This window comes from Myotis nattereri (assembly GCF_964212035.1).
Source record: "Myotis nattereri genome assembly, chromosome: 1".
Taxonomy (NCBI): domain Eukaryota; kingdom Metazoa; phylum Chordata; class Mammalia; order Chiroptera; family Vespertilionidae; genus Myotis; species Myotis nattereri.
The window spans coordinates 136,649,324-136,662,907 of NC_138075.1; the positions used below are offsets into that span (position 1 = coordinate 136,649,324).

Below are 13,584 nucleotides of genomic sequence, written 5' to 3' on the forward strand. Positions count from 1 at the left end.
TATTTTCATAAGCATGCATATAAGTCTTTTGGTTGATCTCCTACTCCCCCCAACCCTCCCCAGGGTTCCCACTGTAGTTTGACATTCTGCTCAATGCTGATCTTCCTCTGTATCCATTTTTGTTCATCAGTCTATAATGTTTCTTATTATCCATAAATGAGTGAGTTCATTTGGTATTTTTCTCAGCTTCCCTTGGGCCGTCTCAGTCTCACAGGGACCATGTCAGCCTCACAGGGCCCTTCCCCGCCTCACGGGGGCCGTTTCGACCCCACCGGGGCCGTCTTGACCGCACAGGGGCTGTTTCAACCTCACTGGGGTGTCTCAACCCCACTGGGGCCGTCCCAGCCCTACGGGGGCCGCCTCAGCGATATGAAGTTTGCCATTCTATCCTTTGTTGGGCGGCTCCTTGCTGGACAAAATCTCCAGGCGTTCCTGGTGGCTGAATATCTGGTATGCTTGCTTGGATTTAGTTTTCTACCAAGTGCACAGACTTCCTGTCTGCTGTCACCCAGTGTCCCATGTGATACTGGATCTGGTGGGCCTGCCTGTGCATTTGGTGGCCCAGCCGTGTCTGGCTCCAGCTTCCTCTGAACCTGATTCTGCTTCTTTATTGTGTCCCTTATGTATGCGAGGAGTTGAAATCTGCATTCTGCTGGGCTGGGCTGCAAAAGCGTCTGTGGTTCTCTTTGTGTCACTAGCACAGCTTGGTTGAGGATGTAATTTGAGTAGGGTGGAGTCCCTGGGAATCACCAGGGCGGGGCCAAGGGCAATGGCATCTCCGTGTCTATTCGCCTCTCTGCAACTGAGCTACTCGTGTCCCCGAGTGCCTGCCGGTGAGCAGTTTCGCGAGACAGTCACTCTCGCTTTCTGGGTCATTGCAAGGCCATCCCACTTTTCCCCATAGGGGTCTGGGACCTTAGTATCCCACCCCAACCACGCTCAGTGGATTTGATAGTCCGCATCCCCTTCTGGTTGAAAAATACCGCGCATCAAGTTGCAGCCAGCCTGGCGCGCGATTCCGTACCTCCGTTCTTGGAGCTTCTGCACAACCTACTCAGTCTCAATGCTCTTCTTTCTTTCCTTCCAGTTGTAGAACTTCCACTGGGCCAGCTTTCCCATGGTTCTGAATGACAGCTGTTTCTTTTATAGTTGGTAGTCTCGATGTTGTTGTGGGAGACAGCACGCACAGGTCTGTACCTTATGCCGCCATCTTGGTTCTGTAATACTATTTTTAATTATTATCTTACTGCTTTTTGTAATGTAATGGTGATCACAGTCTGGGTAAATGAGTATAGCTGAATGCATAGTTACATAGTCATGACCTCCTAAAGCCTAGTGTTTTGGGTGAGCTTGACTTAGTGAAGTACAGTGAGTACTTTGCAAGAGAACCTATAATAAAAGTGTAATATGCTAATTAGATCAGACGATATTCCAGATGACTTTCTGGACGAAGCTGGGGCTGTGAGGGCCGATGCGGCAGCTGGGGCTGCTGCTTAGAATTTCGTGTATCGGGCCTCTAGTCTAATATAAAGTAGAACAAGTAATGTTACCTTACATTATAAAGATGGAAAATAGTTGTATGGCCCTAACCGGTTTGGCTCAATGGATAGAGCGTCAGCCTGCGGACTCAAGGGTCCCAGGTTCGATTCTGGTCAAGGGCATGTACCTTGGTTGCAGGCACATCCCCAGTGGGGAGTGTGCAGGAGCTGGCTGATCGATGTTTCTCTCTCATCGATGTTTCTAGCTCTCTATCCCTTCTCCCTTCCTCTCTGTAAAAAATCAATAAAATATATTTTAAAAAAAATAGTTGTATGCTTTCTTACTATACTACATGATATCAAAAAGAAGGAACCTCCTTGTATAATTTCTACTTGTTTACCATTACAATTAAAGGGTATTTTTTCTTGGTAAATTGTGTTGAGATCTTTAATATATTTTTTTTTTGGAGGAGCAGATCTCCTTAAAATGTTTCCACTTTCACAGGATTTACTTGTAACTATATCTAACTAAAGTAAGATTGGATCTGTGGAATTCTAGTACAAACACGTGTAGCTGCAGCCTACCCTGTGAAACTTTTCAGTTTGGATTGGTTTACTATAGGATCTGAAGTCTCTGTTGTCCAAGATGCCTCATACCAGATCCTTTCTTTCTGATCTTATGGGACAGTCTTCTAAGTATAATTTAATCTTGTTTTCTTTTTTTCTGTAATCATGTTTTTTCTCAAGTCTCCTGTCTATTTTTCCTTTTAGTGGGGAGACAAAGTCATATTATTTTACTTAGCATATAATGTGTCTATAAGAATTTAAATTTTAAAACAAAGTATTTTGAAATGAAGAAATAAATTCACTCATATTTTACTATTCTCATCACAAGCCTGTTAATATATTTTGTGTGTTTTCTTTTAGAGGTTTTTTCTATGCATTTATTTGTTAACTCAGTTAAAATCTTTGTGAATATAGCATTTGTTCCCTCACTGTTATACAGTTAAGACTCTTTATAAAGTTTTTGTACTTATAAACAACCATATTAAATATTTTTATACACATTCTTTTCATGTCTTGAACTTATATAATGATATAATAATTACACAGTACTCAATACATGCTATATCCATCGTATTTCCTTTGGCTCTGTGAATTAATGGAATCAGTAATTTTCTTGAATCATATTGCTAAATTGCTCTCCAAAGAATTGGATTATGGGGCCATCAATAGTATATGAAAATAAATGTTCACTGTACTCTGAACATGAGGAAAAGCTTTACTCATGTAGTGGGCAAAAATGCCTTTGCCTTTTCTAGCTTGGCAGTGTGAGTCACCGACTTTGGTTCTGGGACATTGCCTCCCCACTGGCGGTGGATCTCATCGTATCTGTCATTCCAATTGGCCCTGATAGCTTCTGCCAGCTTAGCCTGAGATCTGTTGTCTTCTGAGTTAACCTGGTGGTACAGATCTTTCTGTGGACTAGATGCCCCACCCTGGCCGTCCTCTTGATAATACAGTAGGGAACCCCCATTTTAATGCACAGTGCAAGCAGGAAGACGAACCAGCTTGATGGGTTCCATATCATGTGCAGTCACTACCAGCTGGGCCTTCTTCTTCTCCATCAAGGTGGTTGCAGTGTTAACCCCTGCTGGAAGGACAGGTGGCCTTTTGGGGACATCTCCTTTGCTGGCAGCTTTTTTCTCAGCCCAGGCCAACAATTTCTGTGTCTTCTCTTGCTTTGTCTCTGGTCTGTACTTGTGGGCCAGCTTCAGCAGTTGAGTAGCTGTTTGGTGGTCTAAGGCCTGAGTGAACTGGTTAATGGCAGGAGGCACTTTCAGGTACTTAATAGAGAATAGTCCTTTGCTGCTGCAACCGAATGTTAGAGGGGCCGTTGACAAAGTGGGTGAGTCCCTTAAGGGCTGGATGTCCTGTCCAAAGCCAAAATTCTTGTGCCTTTTCTCAAATGGGATATACCACCTTCTTGGCCTCCTGCTTCTTCACAACAGCAGGAGCTGGTACCACCTTCTTTCCCTTAGCCTTCTTTCCTTTCAGCATCTTGGGCCACAAGAGGAGAGAGAAATAAAAGTTTTGAATTATCTATTCTAATGTTTTTCTTTTATAGAAGTTTTTAATTTTTTAGATTTGACTACTGATTATTTTTGGTTTTAATTCTTATATTGAAATTGTTTTTCAAACATTTTGAATTTATATTTGTGATCAGTAAATTTTCAAGGGTCTAATTTGAATTTTTTCTTCCCCAATGGTTGAACATTGTTCTTATACCTAACCATCCTAAAAAGTAATCTATCACTGGCTGTAGTCTTTATATTAGATTTAGTTATACTTCTATAAGTAACTGTTTTTTCCTCCAGGGTAAATTGTATAACTAATAATGTTTCCATCTGTGAAGGAGGTATAACTTAGAACCAAGTTATTGCCTGTCTTTAGCTAGTCTGCTTATGTTTTTGCTCCTTCCGTGTTTCCAGTTGTGATAGATGCTAGGACTACAGCCATGAAATGAAACAATCTAGCAGAGGAGATAAACATAATTGCAGAAATAATTAATTGAGATTGCAATATATGATGAGAAGAAATGGCACCTAATTTAATAAAGGTATTAAGAGAAACCTTTTCTGAGGAAGTGACTTTAAGCAAGGACCTGAGGAAAGTATGAAGTTACCCAACTGTGAAAGTAGTTTGGGGTGAGGACAGTATTTCAGGTAGAGTAAAAGCAACACATTTAAAGGCTATGAGACAGGAATGAACTTTGGAGTATTTACTGAACTGAAAGAAGGAAAGTCAGTATTGCCCGGACAATGAGATGAAAAGAGAGAAGGTCATAGAGTAAAGTAAGGAGTAGATCATGTAGGGAAACCATTTAAAGGGTGTTAGTGGTGAAGTTATATATATTGACTTGCATTTTTGAAGTTCATTCTGTAGACTGGAGTGGTCAGGTACTGGGAGACTATTTAGTAGAAGACCACTGAAGTGGTCCTGATGAAAGTTGATGTTGGCTTGCAGTTGGCTAATACTAGTGTAGAAGGAGAGAAGTAGTCAGATCTCACCAGTATTTAGGAGGAAGAATGTCCAAATTGTGGTGATTGATTAAATATGAGGTTAGCCCTAGTCTTGTGGCTTTAGTTGGTTGAGTGTCGTTCCATGCACCAAAAGGTCACCGGTTCGATTCCTGGTGCGGGCTTGATCCCCAGTAGGTGGTGTGCAGGAGGGAGCCTGTTGATGTTTCTCTCTCACATTGATGTTTCTCTCCTTCTACCTTCCTCTATCAAATCAATAAAAACATTTTAAAATTATAAGAATTTAGGAAATAGGGTAAAGCTGTCAAAAGATGATGCCTAGATATGCGCAATAATGTGATTAAGAGTATTATTACAAAGATAGGGAAAACTGCAGGAAGAGTAAGTGTAGTCATAAATTTGGGACTGATATTATAGAAAGTTTTACATATGTATCCAAGGACAAATGAATAGGTAAAATTTGTGAGTCACTGGCATATCCTAATAATTTAATTGGTGATAGATGTATGGAAAATGAATGAAATTGCCGAGTGTTTAACATGAAATGAGAAGGCATCTTAAGTCAGGTGCTAAGGAACTTCTGCATTTAAAGGTTGGATAAGATGATCAGAGAAGTACTGCCAAAATGGTAAGAGGAAAATCAGGAAAGTGAAATACTGGATGACAAGAAATAATAGCATCATGTGGCTTATGTTTTGTATACTTAATATCCTGTTATTTTTCTTTGTAATTTATTTATGTTACTATATTATATGCTGCAAGTTGGGGAGCATAATGGGGTACTCAAGTGTGACCTCCAGGAACATATTCTTTATAGTAAGACCAGGGGTCCTCAAACTTTTTAAACAGGGGGCCAGTTCACTGTCCCTCAGACCGTTGGAGGGCCGGACTATAGTTTAAAAAAAACTATGAACAAATTCCTATGCACACTGCACATATCTTATTTTGAAGTAAAAAAACAAAACGGGAACAATACAATATTTGTATTTGCATGTGGCCCGCGGGCCGTAGTTTGAGGACCCCTGAGTAAGACAATGCCATTAAACTTACTCTGGCTGGTGTGGTTTAGTTGGTTGTGCTTAGTAGTCCCGTACACTTAAAGGTTGCCATTAGATTCCCTGTCAGGGTGCATGCCTGGATTTTGGGCTTGAATCCCCGGTAGGGGGGCATGCCTATTGATGTTTTGCTCTCCCGTTGATATTTCTCTCTCTCCCTCTCCATTCCTCTCTCTCTCTATACAAATCGATTAAAAAATCTTAAAAAAAGAACTTACTCTGTTTATTAATTTTATAATTATATTTGTCCTTTTGTCAATAGTGAAAAGAAATGTTAGTAGTGGCTCTGTTTATTTCTGGTTTTAAATTGGGGAGTGGTAGGCGGTGGGATTCACGATAATTTCCGAGTACCATTGTGTGTGAATAAGAGTAAAATAATTAGAGCACTTCCTTTCAGAAGGCAGGTCAGCATATGTGAGACCATGCCTTGCCACCTAAATCACAATTCTAAATTTTTTGAGTTTGGCTCTTTATTTTAGAACAAACCAGACCTAACTGAGTAGACTAAGCCTAGCTGGTCGTAGGTAGTAGAAAGTAAAGAGCTAGAAGCAAATGTGCCCCAGTCCTATGTTGAGATGATCTTTTTGTTTTTATTAATTTAACACAAAAATATCTTGGCAGGAATTTAAAAGTTAAGCAGTAATTTACTTTGTAAAAGTTATCTGGTGCTCTGAAGAAGATCTCATATCAAGGAGAATTACCTTGTGAGGAATTTTCTGAAATGTCATTCTTGGTGGCAACTAGTACAAATGTTGCTCCTACCTTTTTAATAGTTTTGAAGTTACAAGGAAGATGTTATACTTTTGTAATCTGAAAAATATCTTTGTTTCTTTTCTTTCTTTTTTTTTAAATAGAGATGTGAACTGTGTCCTCATAAGGATGGAGCTTTAAAAAGAACAGATAATGGGGGTAAGTGCAGAGATTTTTGAAAAATTTTTTATTGAAAACTGGATTGGGAAAGTATTTTAAGGTATTTGGTAGTTCATATTATTATATAAAATTGAATAGTTTACCACTCAAATATTTTTATAGCAGTGGATATAATTTATGAATTATTTTTTATTGAAAAAGTTTTTCTATTTTGTGGATGGAATTAAGCATTGTTTTTTCTTAATGCAGAACAGTCCACATACTTTTAATTAAAATCTTGATTTTTTAATGGATACAGTTCCTTATAGAAATTATTTTTGAAAAAAAATAAGCTTCTCTCTCTCTCTCTCTCTCTCTCTCTCTCTCTCTCTCTCTCTCTCTCTCGGCTAGACTTAAAATCTGTTGTTTTAGACACCCCCCCTCCCCCTTTTGTGTATTGCAGGACAGATGATGTTTTTATTGAATGTTAATTTTAACACACTTGAGGGCCTTTTTGCTGATTTCTAAATTTTGTTGTGCTTTTCTGAGGAACCTTTCATATTTCTCATTTTCATTTCTGTTTTTAGTTATCTCTCTCAGAGAAATCTATATTTCCTTATAGCTCAGTACCACAAATTTATTAAACTGTAGCATACTGTGAAAGTCAAGTAACTCATGAAGAAATTTAAAAAGTAGAGATACATTCTTTCTGTAGCTAAGGTCTGGAAACAGCCCAAGTGCCCGTTAGTGGGTGAGTGGATAAAAAAAGCTATGGTACATTTATACCACAGAATATTATGCAGCAATAAGAAAGAAGGATCTCTCACCTTTTGAGATGGTATGGAGGGACTGGAGAGTATTATGTTAAGTGGATAAACCAGTCACAGGAAGACACGTATCACATGATTTCACTCATGTGGAATCTAATGAATAAAATAAACTGATGAACAAAATAGATCCAGAGACATAGAAACATGGAACAGATTATTGAATCTCAGAGGGAAGGTGGGGGGTGGGGGTGGGAAAAGATCAACCAAAGAATTTAAATTCATATATGCATAATCCATGGACATAGACAATAGTGTGATGAAGACCTGGGCGGAAGGGGGGCGGTTGGACTTTCAATAATAAAGATAAGTTTTTAAAAAGTAGAGGTAAATGGTGTCCCCAAATTCACGCAAGAAGTAATTTTGATAGAAAACACAGGTTTATAATTAAAAATTGCAAAATTTTTATTGATTCATAAAGTATACAGTATAGGGTTATGTATGGAATAGCATATTGGGTAAATAGCCTCCACGGCTTTGCTGGCACATATCCACTCTTTTGTTGAAATTTTCCATGACCGTTTTGCATAAATGTGGCTGAGTTTCATTGATACAGCGCTCAATTTCCTCCTTCAAGGCATGGGTGGTCGTGGGCTTGTTGGCATAAACCTTAGACTTCAAAAAACCCTAAAGGAAAAAGTCCAACGGCGTTAAATCGCATGATCTGGGCTGCCAATTCTGATCACCAAAATGGGAAATTACAAGACCAGGAAATGACTCATGCAGTAATTGAATTGATTCTCAGGCTGTATGGCATGTGGCACCGTCTTGTTGAAACCACATGTCGTCCACATCCATATCTTGCAATTTAGGCACAAAAAACTGAATTATCATGTCGCGATAGCAAGCACCATTAACTGTTATTGCCTGAGCAGCCGCATTTCCGAGGAAGAATGGTCCGATGATGCCTCCAGCCCAAAATCCACACCAAACAGTGACACGTTGTGGAAGCATTTGTTTCTCAACAATCACTCGTGGATTTTCTGAACCCCAAATGCGACAACTTCAGCCTGAGAAACAATTCAATTACTGCATGAGTCATTTCCTGGTCATGTAATTTCCTGTTTTGGTGATCAACGAAATTCAGCCACATTTATGCAAAACGGTCATGGAAAATTTCAACAAAAGAGTGTGTATGTGCCAGCAAAGTCATGGAGGCCGTTTACCCGATATGCTATTCCATACATAACCCTATACTGTATACTTTATGAATCAATAAAAAATTTACAATTTTTAATTATAAACCTGTGTTTTCTATCAAAATTACTCCTTGCGTGAATTTTGGGACACCCTTTATAATTTCTGTTAGTATACATTTACATTTTGGTTAGCCAACTCTGAAGTATTTTTTGTCTTTCTATTGAATTTATTTGGGTGACATTGATTAACAAAAACAGGTTTCAGGTGTACAATTCTACAACACATTGTCTATGCACTGTATTGTTTGTTCACCACCCTAAGTCAAGTCTCCATTGATCACCATATATACCCCTTATACCCTCCACCTCACCCCACTTCCCTCCCCCTGGCAATCACCATGCTGTTGTCCTGTCCATGAATTCTTTCTCTTTCCCCCTTTCCCCCTCAGTTCCTTCTCTCCTAGCATCTCTCACAGCTGTCAGTCTACTGACTTTGAGTCTGTCTCTATTTTGCTTGTTAGTTCATTTTGTTCATTAGATTCCACATAAGTGAAATCATGTGGTCTGTGTCTTTCTCTTATTGGCTTATTTCACTTAGTATAATATTCTCCAGGTCCATCTATGCTGTCAAAAAGGGTAAAATTTCCTTATTTTTTATGGCTGAGTAGTATTCCATTGTGTAAATGTACCACAGCTTTTTTATCCATTCATGTATTGATGGGCACTTGGATTGCTTCCAAATCTTGGCTATTGTAAGTAACTCTGCAGTGAACGTAGGGTTGCATATATTCTTTCAAATCAGTGTTTTGGGTTTCTCTGGATATATATTTCCAGAAGCGGAATCACTGGGCCATAAAGCAGTTTTATATTTAAATTTTTGATGTAACCCCATACCATTTTCCACAGTTGCTTCACCAATCTGCATTCCTACCAATAGTGCATGAGGTTTCCCTTTTCTGCACATTCTCCCCAACACTTGTTTGTTGATTACTGATAAAATAACCATTCTGCTAGGTGTGAGGTGATATCTCATTGCAGTTTTAAATTGTATTTCTCTGATGATTAGTGAATGACATTTAACATCTTTTATATGTCCATTGGCCTTCTGTATGTCCTCTTTGGAACTTTGCCCATTTATTTTTTAATTAAATCTTTATTGTTCAGATTATTACATTTGTTCCTCTTCCCCCCTCCCCCATAACTCCCCTCCTCCCAGTTCCTGCCCCACCCTCCGCCCTCACTCCCCACCCACTGTCCTCATCCATAGGTGCACGATTTTTGTCCAGTCTCTTCCCGCATCTCCCACACCCCTTTCCCCCCCAAGAATAGTCAGTCCATTCCCTTTCTATGTGCCTGATTCTATTATAATCACCAGTTCATTCTGTTCATCAGATGATTTATTCACTTGATTCTTAGATTCACTTGTTGATAGATGCATATTTGTTGTTCATAATTTGTATCTTTACCTTTTTCTTCCTCTTCCTCTTCTTAAATGATACCTTTCAGCATTTCATATAATCCTGGTTTGGTGGTGGTGAACTCCTTTAGCTTTTCCTTATCTGTGAAGCTCTTTATCTGACCTTCAATTCTGAATGATAGCTTTGCTGGATAAAGTAATCTTGGTTGTAGGTTCTTGGTATTCATCACTTTGAATATTTCTTGCCACTCCCTTCTGGCCTGCAAAGTTTCTGTTGAGAAATCAGCTGACAGTCGTATGGGTATTCCCTTGTAGGTAACTGAGTTTCTTTCTCTTGCTGTTTTTAAGATTTTCTCTTTATCTTTTGCTCTTGGCATTTTAATTATGATGTGTCTTGGTGTGGTCCTCTTTGGATTCCTTTTGTTTGGGGTTCTCCGCGCTTCTTGGACCTGTAAGTCCATTTCTTTCACCAGGTGGGGGAAGTTTTCTGTCATGATTTCTTCAAATAGGTTTTCAATATCTTGCTCTCTCTCATCTTCTGGCACCCCTATAATTCTGATGTTGGTACGCTTGAAGCTGTCCCAGAGGCTCCTTACACTATCCTCGCATTTTTGGATTCTTTTTTCATTTTGCTTTTCCGGTTGGGTGTTTTTTGCTTCCTCGCATTTCAAATCATTGACTTGATTCTTGCGCTCCTCTGGTCTGCTGTCGGGAGTCTGTATAATATTCGTTATTTCAGTCCGTGTATGCTTAATTTCTAGTTGGTTCCCCAATATAACATTGAGGGTCTCATTAGTTTTCTTGTAGATCTCATTAAGTTTATCGGCGGCTTCTAAACAGTTCTTGAGAGACCTTAAAAGTGTGGTTCTGAACTCTATATCTTCCATTGACAATTTTGTCCTGTTTCTTTGTCTCCGCATTTTGTTATGCTTCCTTGGTGCACCCCCTGTGGTCTTTGTGCGTAGTCTTATAGTTAAACCTTGCTTGTTGTAGCTAATACCAGGGAGGGTTTGACCTCCAGGCCAAGTGGCTATGAGAATCAGCTGTGTCAGCAGTGAGAGAACTTCTGTTCTCTAGGGAGGTGCTAATCTAGCCTTTGCCTGAGGCTATCCGGCAAATGCCTCTGTGCAGGGCTTGGGCGGGTCGGGTCGCACAGGATCAACAGGGTGGGCCAGAGAGAGCAGTTATGGCGGCTCTCAGTCCTGTCCCCAGGGGCTCTGCCTCTCTGAGTCCCAGCACCCGCTGCAAAGCTCGGAGAGAAAGCTGCACTCGCTCTGACCGGAGCCAGACAGTCCCGCTTCTCCCGTTTGAGTCTGGGTCCCTAAAGACTCGCCTGTATCTGGAGCTCAGAGTCTGCGACTCCCTCCCGATTGAAAACGCCAACCGCGCCCTCCGCCGCCATCCCGCTCCGTGCACTCCGCACCTCAGAATTTGACTTCACCACTGCGCCTCCTCTGAGTGTCCGTATGCGTTTCTCTTTCCTCCTAGTTGTAGGACTTCCACTCAGCCAGCGTTCCTGTGGTCCTGGGTGATGTCCCTTCCGTTTTTTGGTTTCACTTTTGAAGTAGTTGTTCAAAGCAGCAAACTCCGGCGTTAACCTATGCCGCCATCCCCATTTTTAAATTGAATTTTTTTTTGGTGTTGAGTTTTATAAGTTCTTTAAAAATTTTGGATATTAACACCTTTTGAGGTCTGTTGGGTCTAGTTAGGTCCTATATCATGTCTATTCTGATCCTTTGCCCATTTTTTAATTGGATTGTTTGTTTTTTGGTGTTGAGTTTTGTAAGTTCTCTATAAATTTTGGGTATTAACCCCTTATCAGATGTATCAGCAAATATGTTCTCCCATTGAGTGGTTGTCTTTTCATTTTGTTGAAGCTGTCCTTTTCTGAGCAAAAGCTTTTTAATTTGATGTAGTCCATTTGTTTATGTTTTTGTTTTGTTTCCCTTGCCTGAGGAGATATAGTAGAAAAAAAATTGCTACGAGAAATGTCCGAGATTTTAGTGCTTATGTTTCTTCTAGGATTTTTATGGTTTTGAGTCTAACATTTAAGTCTTTAATACATTTGAGTTTATTCTTGTGTATGGTGTAAGAGGGTGGTCTAGTTTCATTGCTTTGCACATATCTGTTTAATATTTCTAACACCATTTATTGAATAGATTAAAGTATTTTTGGCAAAGAATACAGTAATGGTCTTAGTAATGAAAAGGGAAAAATACAATATTTTTGGCAGTACATATATTTACATATCTTAATTTATTGTTTAAACTATATTATATTGTCACATTTTCCAAAATTTAAAAAAGTATTAATAACAGTCTCTCTTACGCCTGTTTACCATTTGCCTAGTTCCTCAACCAACAACTTTCCTACCACCAAGACAATTGCTGTTATTACTTTTTTTTGGCATATCCTTCTAGGTCTTCTGGCATATGCAGATAAATATGAATAGTCAAATATTTCCTCCGGCTTAAAAAAAAAATTGATTTTGGAGAGAGAGGTAGAGGGAGAGAAATGTTGCCTCCTTATGTACCCCAACAGGGGTCAACCTGCAACCTGAGTGTGTGCCCTGACTGTGAATTGAACAGGTGACCTTTCAGTGCATGGGATGACACTCAACCAACTGAACCACACTGGCCAAGACTCTAATTTTTATTCTGTATGAATATTATACATAGTCTTGCATCCTAATTATTTTCACACAACATTTTATCTCTATTATCAGTATAGAGCTGTCTTTTATTTTTTTTTACCCTGTTATATAATTAGTCACCAACTGATGGACTTTCTAATCTGCTTTTAGTAACTAGAGGCCCGATGCACAAAATTCGTGCAAGAGTAGGCCTTCCTTCCAAAAGCTGCCGGCACTGGCTTCCCTCTGGCGCCCTGGACCCTGGCTTCCCTCGCAGCTCCGGCTTTATTGGGAAGGTTGTCCGGTCTATTAGCATATTACACTTTTATTTTTAGAGATGTTTTTATATATGTCATTTTGTTTATATGCAAGTACATCTGTAAGATTATTAATTCCCAGAAGTGAAACTGTAGGGTCAAAGGGATTTTACAATTAATTTTGGTAGATATTTCCAAATTATTCTCCCTAGTGTTTGTACCAAATTATATTCCCAGCAACAATCTACACTAATAAAAGACAAACATGCAAATTGACTGTACCTTCGTTATGCCTTAATCCACGCCCACCAGTCAATCAGAGTGACTATATGCAATTAACCCAACTAAGATGGCGGCCGGCAGCCACAGAGCTGGAGCAAGCAGGAGGTTTGGTTGCTCCAGTGATGGAGGAAGCCAAGCTTCCCACCCGTCCTGGCTGGCTCTGAGCTCCACTCATGGCTACAAAGTTTCAATTATAGAAAGTAAATAAATCCCAGAATAAAAAAGTAAAAGAAAAAAAGCATAGGTTGGGAGCTTCCGTTGCCGGGGGGCTTGGCCAGCCTGAAAACAGACATCAGCCCCTCACCTAGGCTGGCCAGGCACCCCAGCGGGACCCCCACCCTGAAGGGTGTGTGACCAGCCTGCAAATACCCATCAGCCCCTCACCCAGGCTGGCCAGGCACCCCAGCGGGACCCCCACCCTGATCTGGGACACCCTTCAGGGCAAACCAGCCAGCCCCCACCTGTGCACCAGGCCTCTGTCCTATATAATAAAAGGGTAATATGCAAATTCACCTTAACAGCAGAAAGACTGGGAATGACTTGTCACTATGACACACACTGACCACCAGGGGGCAGATGCTCAATGCAGGAGCTGTACCCTGGGGTC

The 13,584-nt window shown here is 40.1% G+C and overlaps 1 protein-coding gene and 1 pseudogene across 3 annotated transcripts in view; one reads left to right on the top strand and one right to left on the bottom strand.

Moving 5' to 3' along the window:
• Window positions 1-13,584, top strand: part of MLLT10 (MLLT10 histone lysine methyltransferase DOT1L cofactor) — a 226,934-nt gene that overhangs the window by 59,204 nt on the left and 154,146 nt on the right. For both annotated transcript variants that reach the window (XM_081103957.1, XM_081103958.1), the window contains exon 4: window positions 6,429-6,483. In XM_081103957.1, the coding sequence (XP_080960083.1) occupies window positions 6,429-6,483 (55 nt within the window). The remainder of the gene's footprint in view (window positions 1-6,428; window positions 6,484-13,584) is intronic.
• LOC308529283 (large ribosomal subunit protein eL8-like) lies at window positions 2,765-5,176 on the bottom strand (annotated as a pseudogene). The gene has a single exon. The product of its transcript is annotated as a large ribosomal subunit protein eL8-like (transcript).